This window comes from Pungitius pungitius, chromosome 7 (genome assembly GCF_949316345.1).
Source record: "Pungitius pungitius chromosome 7, fPunPun2.1, whole genome shotgun sequence".
Classification (NCBI taxonomy): Eukaryota; Metazoa; Chordata; class Actinopteri; order Perciformes; family Gasterosteidae; genus Pungitius; species Pungitius pungitius.
This window is the reverse complement of record NC_084906.1, coordinates 16427250-16444346: the sequence shown is the minus strand read 5'-3', so window position 1 is coordinate 16444346 and position 17097 is coordinate 16427250. Positions and strand designations below refer to the sequence as shown.

General features: G+C 42.6%; 2 protein-coding genes across 4 annotated transcripts; both read right to left on the bottom strand.

The window, feature by feature from the left end:
* Window positions 1-37: 37 nt before the first annotated feature.
* LOC119217114 (fizzy-related protein homolog) lies at window positions 38-4841 on the bottom strand. Of its 3 annotated transcripts, XM_062563630.1 has the most exons (15): window positions 4439-4837; window positions 3862-3979; window positions 3604-3723; window positions 3418-3481; window positions 3189-3319; window positions 2919-3001; window positions 2627-2810; window positions 2472-2537; window positions 2260-2362; window positions 1947-2131; window positions 1625-1858; window positions 1022-1126; window positions 824-916; window positions 656-733; window positions 38-542 (listed from the first exon to the last, which is right to left on the bottom strand). In XM_062563630.1, coding segments are annotated over exons 1-14 (1530 nt in total). In that variant the 5' UTR covers window positions 4441-4837; the 3' UTR covers window positions 38-542; window positions 656-691. The 3 variants fall into 3 exon arrangements, with proteins under 3 accessions (XP_062419614.1, XP_037326401.1, XP_037326399.1); XM_037470504.2 differs by having other exon boundaries at window positions 38-733; window positions 3189-3316; window positions 4439-4841; XM_037470502.2 differs by having other exon boundaries at window positions 38-733; window positions 4439-4836.
* Window positions 4842-10072: 5231 nt separating this feature from the next.
* Window positions 10073-16500, bottom strand: rx1 (retinal homeobox gene 1). Its single transcript, XM_037469858.2, has 4 exons — window positions 16254-16500; window positions 15068-15391; window positions 12527-12780; window positions 10073-11849 (listed from the first exon to the last, which is right to left on the bottom strand). Exons 2-4 carry the CDS (start codon window positions 15372-15374, stop codon window positions 11370-11372), a joined length of 1041 nt encoding a protein of 346 aa, XP_037325755.1. The 5' UTR covers window positions 15375-15391; window positions 16254-16500; the 3' UTR covers window positions 10073-11369.
* Between the last annotated feature and the right edge of the window lie 597 nt (window positions 16501-17097).

Sequence of the window (17097 nt, the reverse complement as noted above, 5' to 3'; positions counted from 1 at the left end):
GTTCATATGTGAAGGCAAAAAAAAGACAGACTAGTACTGCAGTTGCATGATCTTTTATTTGTTCATGTACTTAGTACATATCTGCGCAGCATAGGACTATCCACAGGAGCAAAACTGCGTTGTATCATCCAAATGATCTTAACCATCGGATTACAAGGATCACAGTGAACATGGTGCAGATATTATGAAGGCCATAGTGGGTGATTATTTAAAGGGTTTTATGTTGTATGTGTGCCACAATATGTAATGGCATTTCTTTCCCGTCATAGCTAATTGCGTTGGCTTTCACTGTTGTGTAAAATAAATAAGACCTGAGTTTAACAAGAACTAAAACAGCTCTATGCCCATTTCAGATTCCACAACACAATATTTTACAAAGTAAGTAATATTTTCATACAAAAGAAAAATTGTACTCAACCCACTTTTTTTATAAAAATGACTACATTCATAATGAGAGCCAAAAAGTAAAAAAAAAGTCGCCCAAACAGTTGCTGGCATGAAGACAAAGTGCTCAGTTACATTTTTTCACAGACGAAATGTCAGCGAGAGCAACTAATAATAATAATACATTTTCTATATGTTGAAAAGCGCTATATAAATAAAATGCATTATCATTAGTTGCTCTCGCTGACATTTCGTCTGTTAAAAAATGTCACAAGGTGCTTGTTTAAGAGTTTTAACTTGCTCTCAGTTACCGTATCCTAGTAAAGAGATTTAAAACCGATACTGATTCCTGAAACAAAAGATAAAGAATCTTTGTTAACTTCTGTGCAGATATGGGGGTGCGATAACAGAATGCCGTTTCCAAAAAGTGTTTTCTCACCTTAGTTGACCTTGTTTTACTGAAAACGTTCCAGAAGCGTAGAGTCTCATCTCCAGCTCCCGTCACAATGGCCTCACCATCCGGGGACATTGCCTAGTGTAAAAAAATAAACAATAAGAATTCACTAAATGCCAACCTTTCCATTAATATGACCAATAGCCTGATTACATTGTGATCACAAAAATAACACAAACTGACCAGGTAAAGCACTCTGTACGAGTGTCCCGTGAGTTTGGCAACCTGAGTGAGAGCTGGATATTTCCACACCAAGATCTGGTTCTGAGAGTAGCCATGTGTGCTCACCTAGATACAAAGAGACAACGTTACACTACAAACTGATAGTCTTGTAATTTGACAGTTACAATGGCATCAGCGATGCACATTTTAAATTGTGTGCCAAATATATAAAAAAGTCAAAAGACAAAACTTTGTCAAGCGGAAGTATCTCACAATAAGAAATAGAAACAGCATAGGTTCATGCTCTGTTTTATCACCATATTGTTAAAAAGAATCTTTGGTTGAAGGAAAAAAATGATTGTGTCAAATCTTTAATGTTACGATATTCTGCCCAGAGAATTGTTAATTCAAACAAAGAATGCCCTACTGCTTTTGTTTATGTGTAAAATAAGCAACAACTTAATTTTACTACGCATACCTGTTTAAAAAAAATCCTTGAAATGAGCCGATTCTGGTTTTAAAACTCTGCAAACTAATTTTAATTTATTTAAGTACCAATGGCAACTTTTCACAGGTATCATATTGACGCTTAAAATAGCCCAGTGTGTATGTGCTGTCACTTACTAGCTCATTAGCATGTTTGGACCAAGCCAGGTTGCAGACCTGAGAGCCGGTGTCCATACACTGCAGCGGCTGTGAGGTCAGGGTGTTCCAAAATCGGATGCAGCGGTCAGCAGTGCCGCCCCCAGAGGCCAGCAGGCCATGCTGGTGTGGGGACCAGGCAATGGCTTTTACTGCAGCCAGGTGATCCATGTACGTTTGCACTGGACTCAGCGAGGAGTGGTTCCAAACAAGCAGCTGAGATGACAAAAGAGAAACACATCAAGAAACTCAACAACTAAATGCACAAAGACGGAGACATATTTCATAAGAGTCAAAACTGTACCTTGTTGTCGTTACCCCCAGAAGCGAGCAGCTGATGGTCGGTGCTCCACTTTAAGCCACACACTTCCTGTCTGTGTCCCTGCAACCGTCTCTCTGACTGGAGAGAAGGCGTCCGCACATCTCTTTGAAGAATCATACGATCGCGGCTACCTGAAGACAGCTGGTCGGCATTCCATGCCAACGCTCCTGCAAACAGATTTACATTCATTTTAGCTCTCAATATTCATCTAAAATGTCAAAGGACACAGTTGTCAGGAATTCATTTATTTGGTTTCAGTTCCTTTCTTCGCCATGTTCAGCAAACATGTTCTTACCAACTCTAGCTGTGTGTCCTTCCAGGGCAAAGAGTTTCTTCCCAGCTCCGGCATCCCAGATCTGAACATAGCCTTTGTGAGTCCCCACTGCCACCAGGTTACCCTTAAAATAAAAAAAATAAAAAATAAAAATGGAACCCTTTTGTTTAAAGGAAAATTGATTACAATAAAAAGTGGAAGTTTACTAAAGGCAATAAGCTGTGTTTACTTACCCTTTCGGACCACCCGACTGAAGTGACTGAGTCTCCCTCCACAGATAAATCACACAATCTTGTTACCTGGGGAAAATTAAATTCAACAATCAATTCACTTTGGTGTACGATAGTATTGAATGCAGCCGAGGACATCAGTTGTTTAACCACAGTACCTGGCTAGTACAGGCACTCCACAGGTAAACGCATGTACCCAGCCCGACACTGAGCACATTGAGAGACGACCAGTCCACCAGATTGAGGTAAAAGTCATCTTGCAGCTCGGGAGCATCCAGGACCTTAAAAGGGATCTTTGAGATTTTGCGAGTTGGCTTTCTCGGTGAACGTAGCAATTTCTGACTGCAACAGGAAAAGTTGGACATTGTGAAACGCTGATGTCAAAGTGAGCCGTGTCTTTGCTTGCAGTGTGAACAGCCCACCATATATTTTACTTTAAGGTACGTTTACCTTTTGTTGCTGACAGGCGATAGAGAGTAGGGGGAGATGTTGGTGCCATCTTCTGGTGACGACCTCTTGGTATTAAGCGAATACTGCAAAGAACCCAAGCAAAATCCATAATCTATCCGAAGAAAAACTCACACTGACAAACAGTACTACTCTTCAACATTGTGTTTTTTACCATTACTTAAATGTCCAACAGCATATTGCATGTGTGTCTTTTCTGATGGGTTATATCCTGACTCATCACATAACGAGAATGAGATGAAATGTTCTTACGGTGAAGAGACTTCTCTTTTCTGGGGTTGATGGCTGCAGACGCCTGTCCTCCGTCTGAGGGTCCAGGATCTTTTCTATTCCTGCTCCTAGCAGCTCATTCTTGAGTAGAGCAGAGTAGGCCTGCCCGTCTGCTGTAATGAAAACACATTTTTATTTTAAAACTACAACTACTGTGTGAACAGGAGCAAGTGGCAGAAAAAAAGGAATATGGTTCACAACATTCATTTACCTTTAAGGTTATCAGGGGAGGCATCCTTGGTTTTTCTGTTCTGACATGGCGACTTTTCATTTTCCTTAAAATCATAAAAATTCTGACAGTCATTTGAATTCTCCTACATTTACTATTATCTTGGAAAAGCATGACAAATGTACGACACTCTATTGTAATGTAAATGTACCCACAAATTGTTCATACATTGATTCTGTGGAAGTTAATACTCCAGTTTGCCCCCGCTCTGGTTGGAATGAATCTGTCTCCAAGCTTACTGGGTGATGAGAACGGGGAGCCGGTGGGTGTTTGACTCAGTGTCTGTTTCTGCACAAAAAAACCCAATATTTTTTTTATCATTTTCATATATATCAACCTTCTGATCATTTCAGTTTCATAATACTACCAATTCAGTGTCGATGCAAAACATTTATATTATTACAAGACCACAGAAAAACAACTCACAACAGGGCTGAGGTTGTCATTTTGAATGTTGATTTGTCGTAGGAGGCGATGTTCATATTCTGAATCCATCTTGCCCTCAAGTCCTGATCTGACAGCCCCTGGCCGGCAGGTTGGACACCTGACCAACGATTTACACGGTTAGATTGAATTGTTGTCCTCTGGAGGGTAACAAATAATACAAGTAAACAGAGTTAGCCAAAATATGAACTGTTGCAAGTACCCTGAAAACTGCTTATTTAGTTGAACTTAACCCGTAAAACCAGATCATTAGCTAGGTTAAAAAATGTAAGACCTGACTATTAAGTGTAGTCTTAAACTCTGAGTTGATAATAGATTTAATGGAAGCACAACTGAACTTAAGTTACGTTACGTCCGTTTCAACACGATTCACTTTCAGGCAGTTTAAAAGAGAGAATTACATTTCAGAAAGCCTTGTGAGTAGCTAACGACAGATGTCATCAGCTGGGCCTATTCATTTATAACATAAGGAATGAAACTAACCTAGCTAATGATAACTAGCACTAGCCAATTTAGCTAGCTAGTGACTAATCATATCATATTGGCAATAACAACATACATACAAAAAAGCCAGTCCCTGGAGATCACCTCAGGAACGCCGAGCAGGACCAACGATTCAAGGAAATGTCAGATTAATAATCTAAGCGTTGCTTTTCAAGTTGTTTACTCCCAGATCTGTAGCGAATGTTACTCGGTTTATTTCAGATCAAAATGACAATGCATTGTGGGAGTTTTGTCCACCCGGTGACGTATGACTTTCAAATCAAAATACGGAAATGCTACATTTGTAGTTAGAGCGACTTTTTAGGAGGCCGGGAAGTATTTCAAGTATTTCACAACCGATACTTAACCATCGACCCTAAAATGTACGTTTCCTCTTACAATGCGAACGGTTATGAAACAGGAATAGTCTTCAGATACGAGGATTTATTTGAGCAAATAGGTGAAGCAGCCTAAATCAACTAAATCGGTAAAACAGACGAACCGGTGTAGATCAAACTAAAAAGTTGCCAACGGCGAAGTGGATATGTGAACGTATGCTTTCGTTTTGTGGTTATTATGAGTGGTTTTCTTGTCGTGTCCAAGTCTCGAACATAGAGGGCGCGCTAATGCTATCTCCAACCTCTCCAGAAGAGTCCATCAGTCCGCGTCAACAATTCTGTCAGGCATTAGGTGTGCTGCACACTTTATTACACGCATCCTGATCAAAACGGTGAATCTCTGTGTGATTTCAGATCATCCATAAACACATCCATGCAAAAGTTACATAAATTAAAAGAAACGAGTTCAATTTCATCAATATATGAAGAATACATAACAAACTGTATTCATTGAAGAGATAATGACGTCAAACTTAATAAAAACAAATAATTGCACTTACTTTTTCACTTAACAAATATGCTGTTGTGCGATATAACTAACAAACATTTACTCAAGGACCACCTTTGAACGCAGCATTAAAGACACAGTACAAGAAATGTCAGGGCCGCCAGTATTTTCTCAGAGGACTCAGAGGAGGAAAATGATCTTTTATCACTTCGTGGTGGCCACGAAGCCTTGTTTTCTACGCTGTAGTGTCCTGAGGAAGATGGTAAAAGCAGCTAATGCCAGTAGACCCAACGAGCTCATTGGGACAGCTGGTCTGGAGTCTGTGGTTGATGGAGAAAAGGTTGCAGAGGGAAACACAAAGTATTCTCGACAATGCCCCTCTGTTTCATGTAGCTTGCAGTCTAATGCCTTGCTCAAGGACACTTCTTGGATGCCTGCTGTCTATGGGTTTCACTTCCAACAGTTTGGGCAAATTTGTCCATAATCCCTGTCAAACAAAGAACAGTGAAATCTAAACTGTTATATGAAAAAATAAACCTGCAGATGCAGAGCCGCAATGAAATATTTGTTAATCTAATCAGGCGTGAAGCCTGGTTTTAGCTCATGACAGGTCAGATGTATTATTAGATCTGATGGATTGTGTATGCTGCTTTTTCAGATACACTGTAACAGTGTTATAAATTCATAGTGTGCGTTTCTTTCTGTAAGTTTGTATCATCCAAAAACATGACTGAATGTCCTCTTGTGTCACCACCCTCTTCTATTCAATAACATTGTCTCTGCAGTGCACTGCTAATGAGCATGTAGCTACAACAAAAGGCCGAGCACTGTGCCTTTAATGCTGACAAGTGTAGTGATAATAATCACACACAGAGGGCCCCCTGTGAACTTCACTGTGGGTTTTCTGATGAGTGAGCCTATAGAAATATACCGCATCAGACACACACCATAGCTCTACAAGTGTGCAGGAAGCGTCCCTCCCTCTCTCTCTCTGTCTGTCTGTCTATCCGTCTCTCTCTCACAGACACACCCACACAACACTGGCGCCAACGGGCAAATCCCCCCCCTTCACCCCTCTCTTCACTGACCTCTAATTATGTCATGCGAAAAAACTGTGTCCCATTGAAAAGCTCTCTCAATCAAACCCAATTAATTCCGCTATTTTCCCTTATTGTTCCTTGCGAGGAACGCGTCTCTCCAATAAGACTGTTAACTCCAGCCGGGGCCCTCTCAGATCTACTGGGTTGCAGGAGCGAAATAATAGACTGCACAATTAATCAATTAGTCATTATGGACTTGGTTGTTGTTAATGAACACAGTAACTGTGAGGTGAGTTAAGGCTCCCTCCAAATGACTAGTCTTCCTAATAGCAATTTAGTCATTTCATGACCGCGATCATTTCAGTAAGATAATTGGTCCGAATCAGTTAACAAGTTTTGACAACACGAAAACTGGCGGACAATTTCAAGTTTGTTTTGTAAAGAAAACAGAGCCATTAGCTAAAATTGTACATCTCCCGACTTTGTTCTTGGAACATTCACCACATGAGACCACGGGGTCAAGCATGAATCTCTGGGCTCAAATCCTCATGATCCAGACTCATCTGTGGCTCAAGTCCAATATCCCTGCTTCTATATATTGATAGATTTTTACTGACATGTGATTACAGCATTATGCTTTTATTGGTCATGTTTCATCGTTGTAAGACTGATGATCACATTTGTTGTCCCAGTACGTTGGGCAGGATTAAAGGCTGTTTTCCTGTGTGTTAAACCACCACAAGATTTAACATCAAGCAGCATGTAGACGGATTGATTTTCAATACAATCCGGATTAGGTTGGTTGATGTTATGAATGTAATGCTGTTCAACGCATCAACAGTGACCATTTAGCTAAGACAATGTTAACACTGTATGGTGTAACTCTGGTGTTCTCACATATTCTTCCACAGGGACGTTTCCAAATCCTCAGTGATTCCAAACATAGGTACACTTTGAGAAGTTCGACGCTTAGTAAGAGATAAGATAAAGAGTATCTTACAATGGAGAGTGGCTTACAAAAGCAGCAGCCAAAATCCTGTTTGGCTCAGATTTGAAAACATGTGCAGAGTAGAGAATAGAACCAGAACCTGTTCTTTTTCCCATGCACCCACTACGACTAAACGCATGCCTACCCCGAGCCACTGACTGTGGCTACAGCCCCGACCCGGCCCCAGCTGAGCAGTGCCAAGCTGTCCAGCAGTAAGTTAGTGTCCGTTCAGGCCCAGCCCGGCCTAGCCCGGCCCGGCCCAGCCCGGCCCCGGGCCTGCACACTAATCCTCGGGCTGTCAGAGGACCCCGCTCTGAACTCATCCTGCAACACAGGAAAACGCTGTAATTGGGGGATTTTCTACATCATTAACTCTGATGAGCAGCCATCCCTCCCTCCCCTCTTCTCCTCTTCCTCTCCACTCTTCCTCCTTCTGTCTCCCTCTCCCACACTTTTTCCAGCTTAATCTTTCTTAATGGTTCTATTTTTCCTCTCTCCCACTCTGTCAAATTCTCTTTCCCCTGTTTATCCCCATCCCTGGCTCTTTCCTTTTCTTCAATTCAGTGAAAAGTTGCTTTATGTCTTTGGGAATAACAGGAGACGGAACTGAACAACAAAAATGAACATGTCTAAGTAGTGCAAGTTCTATAAACCCTTGTAGTCTGTGAACTTAGATAGAGTTTATACAGGGTAAAAGGTCATTTGTGTGATCCCTTAAAATTGAACTCAAATATTAGTTTTTTTTGTTTAGTCACATGATTCATAACTTCCTTTAGTTTTGATCCGTATTAACAACAGGCCCCAGTTTGTGCCTCTCCTCTATTACCATTCAATTTTAATCACTAATCCACCTTGAGGTTCTTTCCACAAAACGCGCTGCTGTTCAGTCTGTATTTTGAGAATCCTCAAAACATCTGGAAGAAAAAGATACTGTCCGCAGCTCAAAAAATACAATTCTGAACCCGTTTCTCAAACTGCAACATATTTTATCCTAATCCAGATAGCTGACAATGATATCTGACCTCAGAGAATATGTAAATTATTTTATAGGAAAATATAAAGCATAAGTCAAAAATGATATATTTTTTAATGTAAAATACTTTTTTCATCCAGTCAAAGGTCATAAAGTGGTTGAAGTAAAGGCCTTCAGAACAGCAATAAATGTTCCTTAATGACGCCTGGTAATGAGTGGCACAAACCACCGTTCAGTATGTGGTCAGTTCAGGACATGTTAAAGAAACATTTCTCTCTCCATATGGCCCTGGTAGTGAGGTTCATCCAGGCCTCCATCTGTCCAAGAAAGTGATTCACACGCTGAGGAGGGCAGCTAGCATGGCGGCACCGGGTCCCTCTGTGAACATGTGTTGCAGCGGCTGAGCCCGCCGGTCCGCCTCGGGGGCAATTAGGGAGTCGGGCCCTGTGGTCAGAGGCCCCCCTGGGGAAGCGCTGATTGATTGGAGTCTCATCTTCCTAACGGGCTGGCACCCTGCCACCAAACCATGGAACAGCCGAGAAGATTGGGAGGGGTGCAAGAGAGAGAGAGAGAGAGAGAGAGAGAGAGAGACGGGGCACAAGTGTGTTGGAGGAAAAGAAAGAAAAATGTCTCGGCCCATGTCAGATGATAACGATTATACTGTAGTAATCTTGGACTGCTCTTTAGAATTACCGGGGTAGAGAGGGGGAGGGGGGGTACAGTGACTGTGTGGGAATAAGTGCACAGGTCAACATGAAAGCATTGCGGTGAGAAAGTGGACATACACATTCTATCAAACTATATTTATTTTTTCAGTAGATCTTTTCCAGAATATGGATATCAACGACCCCAGACAAAGTCAAAAAGAAATAAAACAATGAGGTCACTAGGACAGATATAACTAGGACATGTGAAAAACAAAACAGCCATTCAAGAAAATATTTTAAACTTTTCACACATAAAAAAAACAACTAAAACTGTCAAACTTCTAGTGCATTTTTGTCCTGTATCTAACCTTTGGCTTATTCTTGGTCCACATTTACTGTATTTAGCATCCTAAAGACGCTCTTAACGTGCAAGGTAATCCTTGTTCCCTCAATAGCGTGAGATCCTGGCATTGTACAATAGGAAGTCTAAACATCACTAACCAACAGCATAACAAAATTTATATCTGGGTTTCATTCGTCTGTTAGCGGTACAGCTATGGGTTTTTAAATTAATGTTATTATGTTGTTGCTGCTGCCATCAGTGTTGATGTATGAGCAGCAATCATTTTATACTGACATTAAAATTAAATATCACAACCATGTAATAGGTAGTTAGGTGGGAAACGTGTCTTCTTCCCATAAAAAAAGAAAAGAAATACATGTCAAAAAAATATGGGTGGTCTGAAATTGCACTTTAAGATGAAGGATTTTCTGTCCTTCTTGTTCCTTAACAAAGTCAAAGAAATGTACCATATAATTTGTCTTGCTGTACACATTCAGTTATTTGCTACCTGCAGATGCAAAAATGTCTCATTCAAATCTATTTTAGCGCTACGGCTCATGTGAAACACATATCAAGACAACTAGAGCTTGACTCTGTAACAGATGGGAAAAGGACAATATTGTGTCACTAATGACCGTAGCTAAAATCCATGTTTCTCCTCCTTTGAGTGAGAAAGAAAAAAAAAAAAACCTCCATGACAAAATGATTACAAGGGCCTCTTTAGTGCAGCCTCAAACTGCCCCCCCCCCACCTCTCACTACCCCCTCCTCCGCATCTTTTAGACAAAGAGGATACACTTGGATCAATTGTGAAGAACAAAGACTAAACTATTTGGGGTGACGCATCACACAGGGCTTTTTCTGCTGCCCTGCACGTACCCGCAGCCACCCAACACTGAGCTGCCAACAGGTCTTCTTCTCCAGCAGCCACTCAAGCAAAAAGAGACTTACTCTGCTCTCTATTATTTATTCCTGTCTGTCTGTCTGTCTTCATTTCTCTCCTTCATACTTCTTTAAAGCAATCTTTGCACAGATCCGAAACTGTGCAGAACTATTTTTTGGTATATGTTCAGCCGTGGTCCGCTCTAAAGGTGCCATCGCATCTCTGACTTTAATGCAATTTAATGCAATTTCCCCGTCGAACAAGTATCTATTTGACAGCATGATCCAGAGATTGTCCTCTCACTGTACGTTAAGGAACAAGATTGTCGGCCCCATTGGTCCCCATTGGTCCTTTTGCCAGTCATACCAGGTAATCTAAATATATATCTCAACTTTCACAAGTTTAAAAAAACTTGGTGAAGCTTAAACCCATCTTCTTTATGAACCAAAATAAAAAGGGAGACTTGCATGTGACGTCAGTCACAGACGCTGCTTTAATTTCTAAAGCTGCTCTCACATCAATCTGAGGCGGGATTCTCCTCCACAAAGTGGTCTCTGACCAGCTGACCCATGAAAATGTGACGATTGAATTAATTAGTAAAAACACAAACTTGGTAAAAAATGGGATAATAGAAAAGAAAAAAAACCAGAATGTGATCGTTTACATGTGATGAGGACATAAATACCAATTTGGGGGATTTTCATGGTAAACAAATGTCCTGTTGATGGATAGCTGTCTTCTTCGTTCTAGACAATTCAAAACAACTTTACCATTTCCTTCATATATGTTTAAAGTGTGTTGTGACCCCTGCTAACCCGCCGCCTGTTATCACCGGACAAGCCGTTAAGGAATATGGTTGGAAGAACACACTTATCTATGGGTAATGGTGGCGTGTAAAAATACAATGGTCCGTCATTTAAAAAAGATGGCTGGTCAGGAAAGACTTTCCGTTGCATTCCAGAGTGCAATAAGTCATTTTCCTTTGAAGCACCCAAGGCATTGCTAAACACTTTCATATTCGAGGGAGAACGGATATATCTGGAATTTGGTGGTTTAAAATGAGCAATTTAATGAAACTATAGAGTTCACCTGTATGCTTCATGTCCTTGAGATGAGGAACAAAACAAGAAGGAGGACGTCAAAAATCCTCGGTTTTCACAGTACAAAATTAATTTCCTTTGCTCTATGGGTATAAGACGAGCCACTGCCGTATTTTTCAACATATCACTCACATACTTCCGCACCTCCCTTTCCCAATGTCATTCACGTGCACTGATAGTTCATTTAGTCACATGGGATGCCAGGTCTTGTCCATGGATTGGAGATGCTCCTTGGCTTTCATTCTCAGAGCAGCGATACTGGAGCTGCGCTGGTCCACGTCCTCCAGAGGATACTTCTCATTGTACGGGGCTGTGCACTGGTAGGGAGGCGGGGCCATACTCTGCATTCCCTGGCCCATAGAAGGATGAGGATGAGCGTGAGGGTGAGGGGGGTGAGGACTGGAGTTGAGGAAGCCGTGGCCGGGGTAGCTGGGTTGGAGGCCCTGAGGCGGGCCCATGAAGCCCGGGATGCTGTGGACCGGTGTGGCACTAGACAGGGGGGAGGAGAGCCACGGGTCCAGGGGGAGGGAATTGGTCATCGCCCCCATGCTGGTATGAACCTGCGGCGGGCGGTTGAAGGAAAGCATCGGCGAGTCGTGTAGCTTCATGGTGCTGGCATCCATTTTTTCCTGCCGACGCCATTTAGCTCTGCGGTTCTGGAACCAGACCTGGAGGCCAGAAAAGTTGTGAATGTGAGGAACATTAACTGTACTTTCCACAAAGGTTCAACAGCTGTCAAGATGTAAACTCAATGAATGTGATACGCCATCAATTCAAATTTGTTTAATCGTGTTCCTTCAAATATGTGGGGACCCAATCGTTAATTGTAAATGCCACGTATTTGGGGGAAAATTGAAGCATTTTAAGCTTATTTAAATCTAGCCGCAAAAACACAATTTGATCAAATTGCACTTTCCTGTTTATTGTTCTCCTGAGTTTGTATCTCTACAGTTGAAATGCACTTAATGTCACAAAGTCATGATCAGCTAAATGAGATGTAATGAAATGCAATGTAAAAAGCAGTTAAGACGCCACAAGGCCGAGGAAGCCATCGTGCAGTTTTAAAAGTACAGCTTCTTGCTCGCATGACTTAACCAATCGCCTCACCTGAAAGCCAATGGCCAAATGCCATGTCTTTAATTCTTTAAGTCTTAAGGTATCTGCCAGCTCTTGGCATGCGACGGTCGGATTATTCTACTTCTGTGATATATAAAGAAGTAAAATAGAAAAACAAACCGAAATACACACACATGTAAAACAGACAAAATATCTCCGGCTTTATTGACGAGTGACGTACGCATCTCAGGTGTCAACTAAACCCTCGCGATGTGGTGGCTCCTCCTACCTGGACTCTGACTTCGGGGAGGTTGACCTTCATGGCGAGCTCCTCGCGGCTGTACACGTCCGGGTAGTGGGACTTCTCGAAGGCACGCTCCAGCTCGTGCAGCTGGTAGGTGGTGAAGGTGGTGCGGTTGCGCCTGTGCTTCTTCTTGGGCTGCTCGTCCTTGCATGGCTCCGGAGACTTGCCTTCGTCACTCTCAACAGTCTTCCTCAGTTCACCGAGCTCCTCGTCGCACTTGTTTGCGAAAAAGACGCCATCTGTTCAACACGTAGGGAAAATGAATTTTTTTTTTTATTGAGATTTCAGGAATATGAGTTGTTATTTTAGGGAAAAACAAAAGCAGAGTGGTGAGTGTAAATGAAGAATGTGGTGCCCACATTTCCAGTGGAGCAGACATCAGTTTGACACGAGCAACAAAAGGCTGCTATAGGTCAGTGAAGCAGGAAAAGCCTCCAACGTCAATGAAGCTCAAAAACATTCCTAATTGGATTTAGAAAAGTTGTGTTTGATTTCAAAACCAGCCTCAAAACAATGTTAGTGGTCACAAAAAAAAACATTTGTGAGCACCAGCCACTGAAAAGACAGTGAAAACTCCTGTTAATCCTTAAAGGCAAATCATTTCCCATAGTCTCATTTCTTCTTTCTCTCCCTCATGAGGTTGTGTACAGAACAGTAGGTTAACTTTTAATAACTGTCGTGGGAGAAGTATTAGTCTTCACGATGCAGTGTTGAGGAAGAAATGCAACTTTGTTATCTGAGCAGGAAGAAATATTTGTTCATATTAGTGGAAGAATTGACTATGGTAAATCATCTCCCCCTCCTGCAGTATACATTAATATTATGTACTATTAATATGTACTCGCTTTTTGTGGCATTTCCTATGGAGCCACTTTGGGACAGAAGACACAAGTTGTGAAAACAACAACCGTAGATCCCCTTCTAAGTCGACACAGTGGACTTCAACATCAGCAACATCAGCAATAATTTGAGCCTTGTTTCAGAATCAACCCACATGCAAATGTGAGCATGTTTCTGTGACCGAGATGATTGTATGGAGATAAAGGAGGAGAGAGGAGGAGGGGGTGAGGGGGTGGGGGGGGGGGGGGGGGCTGTGTGGTCGTTCAACTGGCAAACGGGAGGCTGAGGCAAAGCAGGATCTTTAGGGGTTCATCTATCCACCTCTCATTAAGCAGCTATGACAAAGGCCAGGGCCTGACAAAGGCAGAGGTCCGGTAGGGTTCAGTGACCAAGCTCTCGGCCTGTCAGCCCATCACAGCCACTGGTCTGAAGGCTGCCCACTGTTTATCAACCAGCGGAACATCTCAGAGGAGGAGAGGAGGAGGGGGGGGGGGGGGGGGGGCTGACTGACACCAAACACCCAAAAATGACTCACTTCGGGGGGGAACCAGGCTGACTTCACAGGATTGTTGCACACAAAAGAGTGATGTCATGGATGTTGATGTGGGTTAATCAAGAAAAAACAAACGTCTGGCTGGATTCAGTGACTGAATTTGTCTTTCTGAGTTTTCTTTTTTTTTAAAGGGAGGCAGGGTTTCAGACACACAAAAATCACCAACCACCTGCCAGATACGGCATGTGAAAATAGCTTCAGATTAAACGTGATGAATTTGTTTCTGAGACCAAACGATAACACCGGAATGAACTACTGTACAATCTAATCTGCAGAGACGAGAAGATTAGGGGAATTCCACAAGGGGATGGGATTGGGTTCGGGGACATAAACCCTCTACACCATCTTGTCCTGCGATTTATCTCTCAATCTCTGCCCGCGCGGTTCATGCGACGCGCTCCACGCGGCGACAGGGTGCGACACGCCGATTGTGAAAGTAAAGTACCAATGGATCCAACGCCTCGGGTCCAATGAGACCGTCACCTTGTTACCATCGGTCCAACACAACTCATTGTCACTGCTGCTTTTTAAAGGAGAGGCCTTTTTACAGTGCAGATTCGTCGACGTTTAAGTGGCAATATACGGTGTTGGAGAGTGTTGCTTAAGCTGAGTATTATGTCTTTATAGCGTAATATATTCTGTTTGATATGCTTCCATATATCTTATTGAACCCTTTAATGCTAATGGTTAAAGTTTTTTTTTTATTGATGACAAGTCGATCCTGGCTATTTTTACTCGCTTGAAAGACTGAATCTGTGTTTGTGGCCAAAAAAATGTGGTCAGCGGTCCAGTCAAGATGTATTATGTTTGCTCACACGCATCAATATCCTAACTTCAGTGCAGACAAATCAATTCCATCAAATCCAATTAAAATCTCTGAAAGGCTGAACCCAGAGCTCATACTTATCCACCCTTCCAAGACCAGAGGTCCTTCTGTTCAATCAATATCCTCGACCATCCCAAATGCTTTGAGACAAAAGACCACAGTTCATCTTTAGTAACGAACTACCAAGGAACATCTGCACTGAATGAATCCACCTTCAAGGTGATCCTAAATGCTGAAACTAAACTGAATGCTCTTAAAGGTGACATGAGTGTAGAAGGTCCTTCAGCAGCAGCTCAGCTCAGCTCACCGTGGTACTGCTGCTGCTCCGAGCTGCCATTCCTCAGAGAGGAAAGGTGGCCGCTGTAGGTCGGGTGCGACCCGGGTTCCTGCTGTCTCCCGGGCTCCGCCAGGCCATCTAGGTCCACTTTGTGGGGTCGCGGGGGCCCGTCGGGGCTGAGCAGGGGGTCCTGGTCTTTGCTGAACCCCAGAATGACGTCGATGCTGTGGACGCGGCCCCCCACGGCGACGCCCCCACCTTTGCCCATCTCGTGGAAGTTGCCGGGTGAGAGGCAGCTGTCGTCCACCATGCTCATGGTGTCCAGTGATAAATGCATTCGAGCGTCCGGGGGCACTGGAATCAGTCGAAAAGGGGTTTAAGTGGAGGAGTGAATTTACAATAGTGGGTCAGAGATCACCTGGGGACTTCGCCTGACCCCGCCACAAACCCGCTTATCCTGGGTGGACGCTGGGGCTCAAGTACCTATCCTTTAGAGCTACAGTACTAACGAGAGCGCTGATGGACACTAATGACACAAGTTGCCTCTTAATCCCTACTTTTACCTTCTTTTATATGAATGATCAGCACTAATGGCCATGAAAGGGTCAATGAATATGAGCTGCAGAATTAAACATGTTAATGAAACAAAGACAACTTTTCTCATAAATGTGAGTATTTTATTTTAACTGCAGAAGGGATCCACATCGATGAAGAGCAACAAACCGTGTCTGTAATATTGACTGTCTCACAGTTTATATGGTTTGGGTAAAATAATGGATGCTGCTAAAAGAAAACATGAGGGGAAATTTGTGAAAACAATACAAAAAAGAAAAGCCTTTTTGGCCTGAATTTAGGGCATGCAGTTGATGTTGATTTATTACAAAGTAAGTAAGTTAATCAAAGTCAATCGAGTGGTTTTCAACAGGGAGAATATCTTGAGCAATATTAATTCTGCGTTATTCATTCTAATGTTTGAGTTGTCCTGTGCAATAGAAATAAATCCACACATCATCGGACAAGTGAAAAGAGCAGATTTGTGCGCTCACTCACAGACGATAGAGTTTTTCATGTTGTAGTTTGTGTGTTTGTTTCTGTGCATCCTCCACAACTCTGTGTTTGCACTCACACGTCTCAAGTGGCACGACAAGTAACGCCGAGTAACCCTCGCCGCAAAAAGCCTAACAGCCATAAAACGAGATAATGGCGAAGAGCTCACCTTTTTGAAGTGATCACGCTGAACCGTTAAAGCTGATGATGCCAGCGCTCCACCTGTTCCTCTCAGCGGCTCCCCCTCCGACTTCACTCGTCCCGGGTCCTCAGTGTGCACAGCTCGCAGTTACTCAGCCGGCATTTCCTCACCTGGCATCTCTCTGAATCATTTCTCGATGTGGAAAACAGTCACAGAATCCCTCCAGCAAAGTGCAACCGCAGTGCAAAAAGCATTCAACAACTGAGTTGAGAGACGTTAGGCTCTCCGGCTGGAAAGAGGAGAGTGGAAGAGGAGAAAGAGGGAGAGGGAGAGGAGGACAAAGCGGAGGAGGAGGAGTGGAAGGGGGGGGGGGGCGTATGAGGTGAAACGTTGGGATTAAGAGAAGGTTAATAATTGGAATCCTTCCCGTGTAAGAGTGATTGGCAGCTGGTTCCTGCAGAAGTAATTGTTTTAAATGTCATTTCCATTCACCCCCACAGCAGGAGGCCTCGGCTAATGAAGCCTGGACAAGACTTTCTTTCATAAATGTATTGTTTTAAAGACAAAAGGCCCACAGAAAGTTTTCACTAAGCACACTAAGCCCACTAAGCACCCCACCCCCTCCCAAATAATTGGGACTACATTAAAAAAAGGGAAACTTTAAAATTATACTGCAAGTTAAAACTAACATCAGAATTAGATTATCTTGACCTTTGAATCTTAATTATATATTTTTTATAATTTTAATATTTACATTAAAAATCCCAATATAAAAAAAGAGTAATTGACATTCCAAAGTAAGAGGGTCTGAAATTTCCGAAAAATATTTAAGATTCTGTTACTTTTGAACAATTTTTTTGTTTTTTTGACA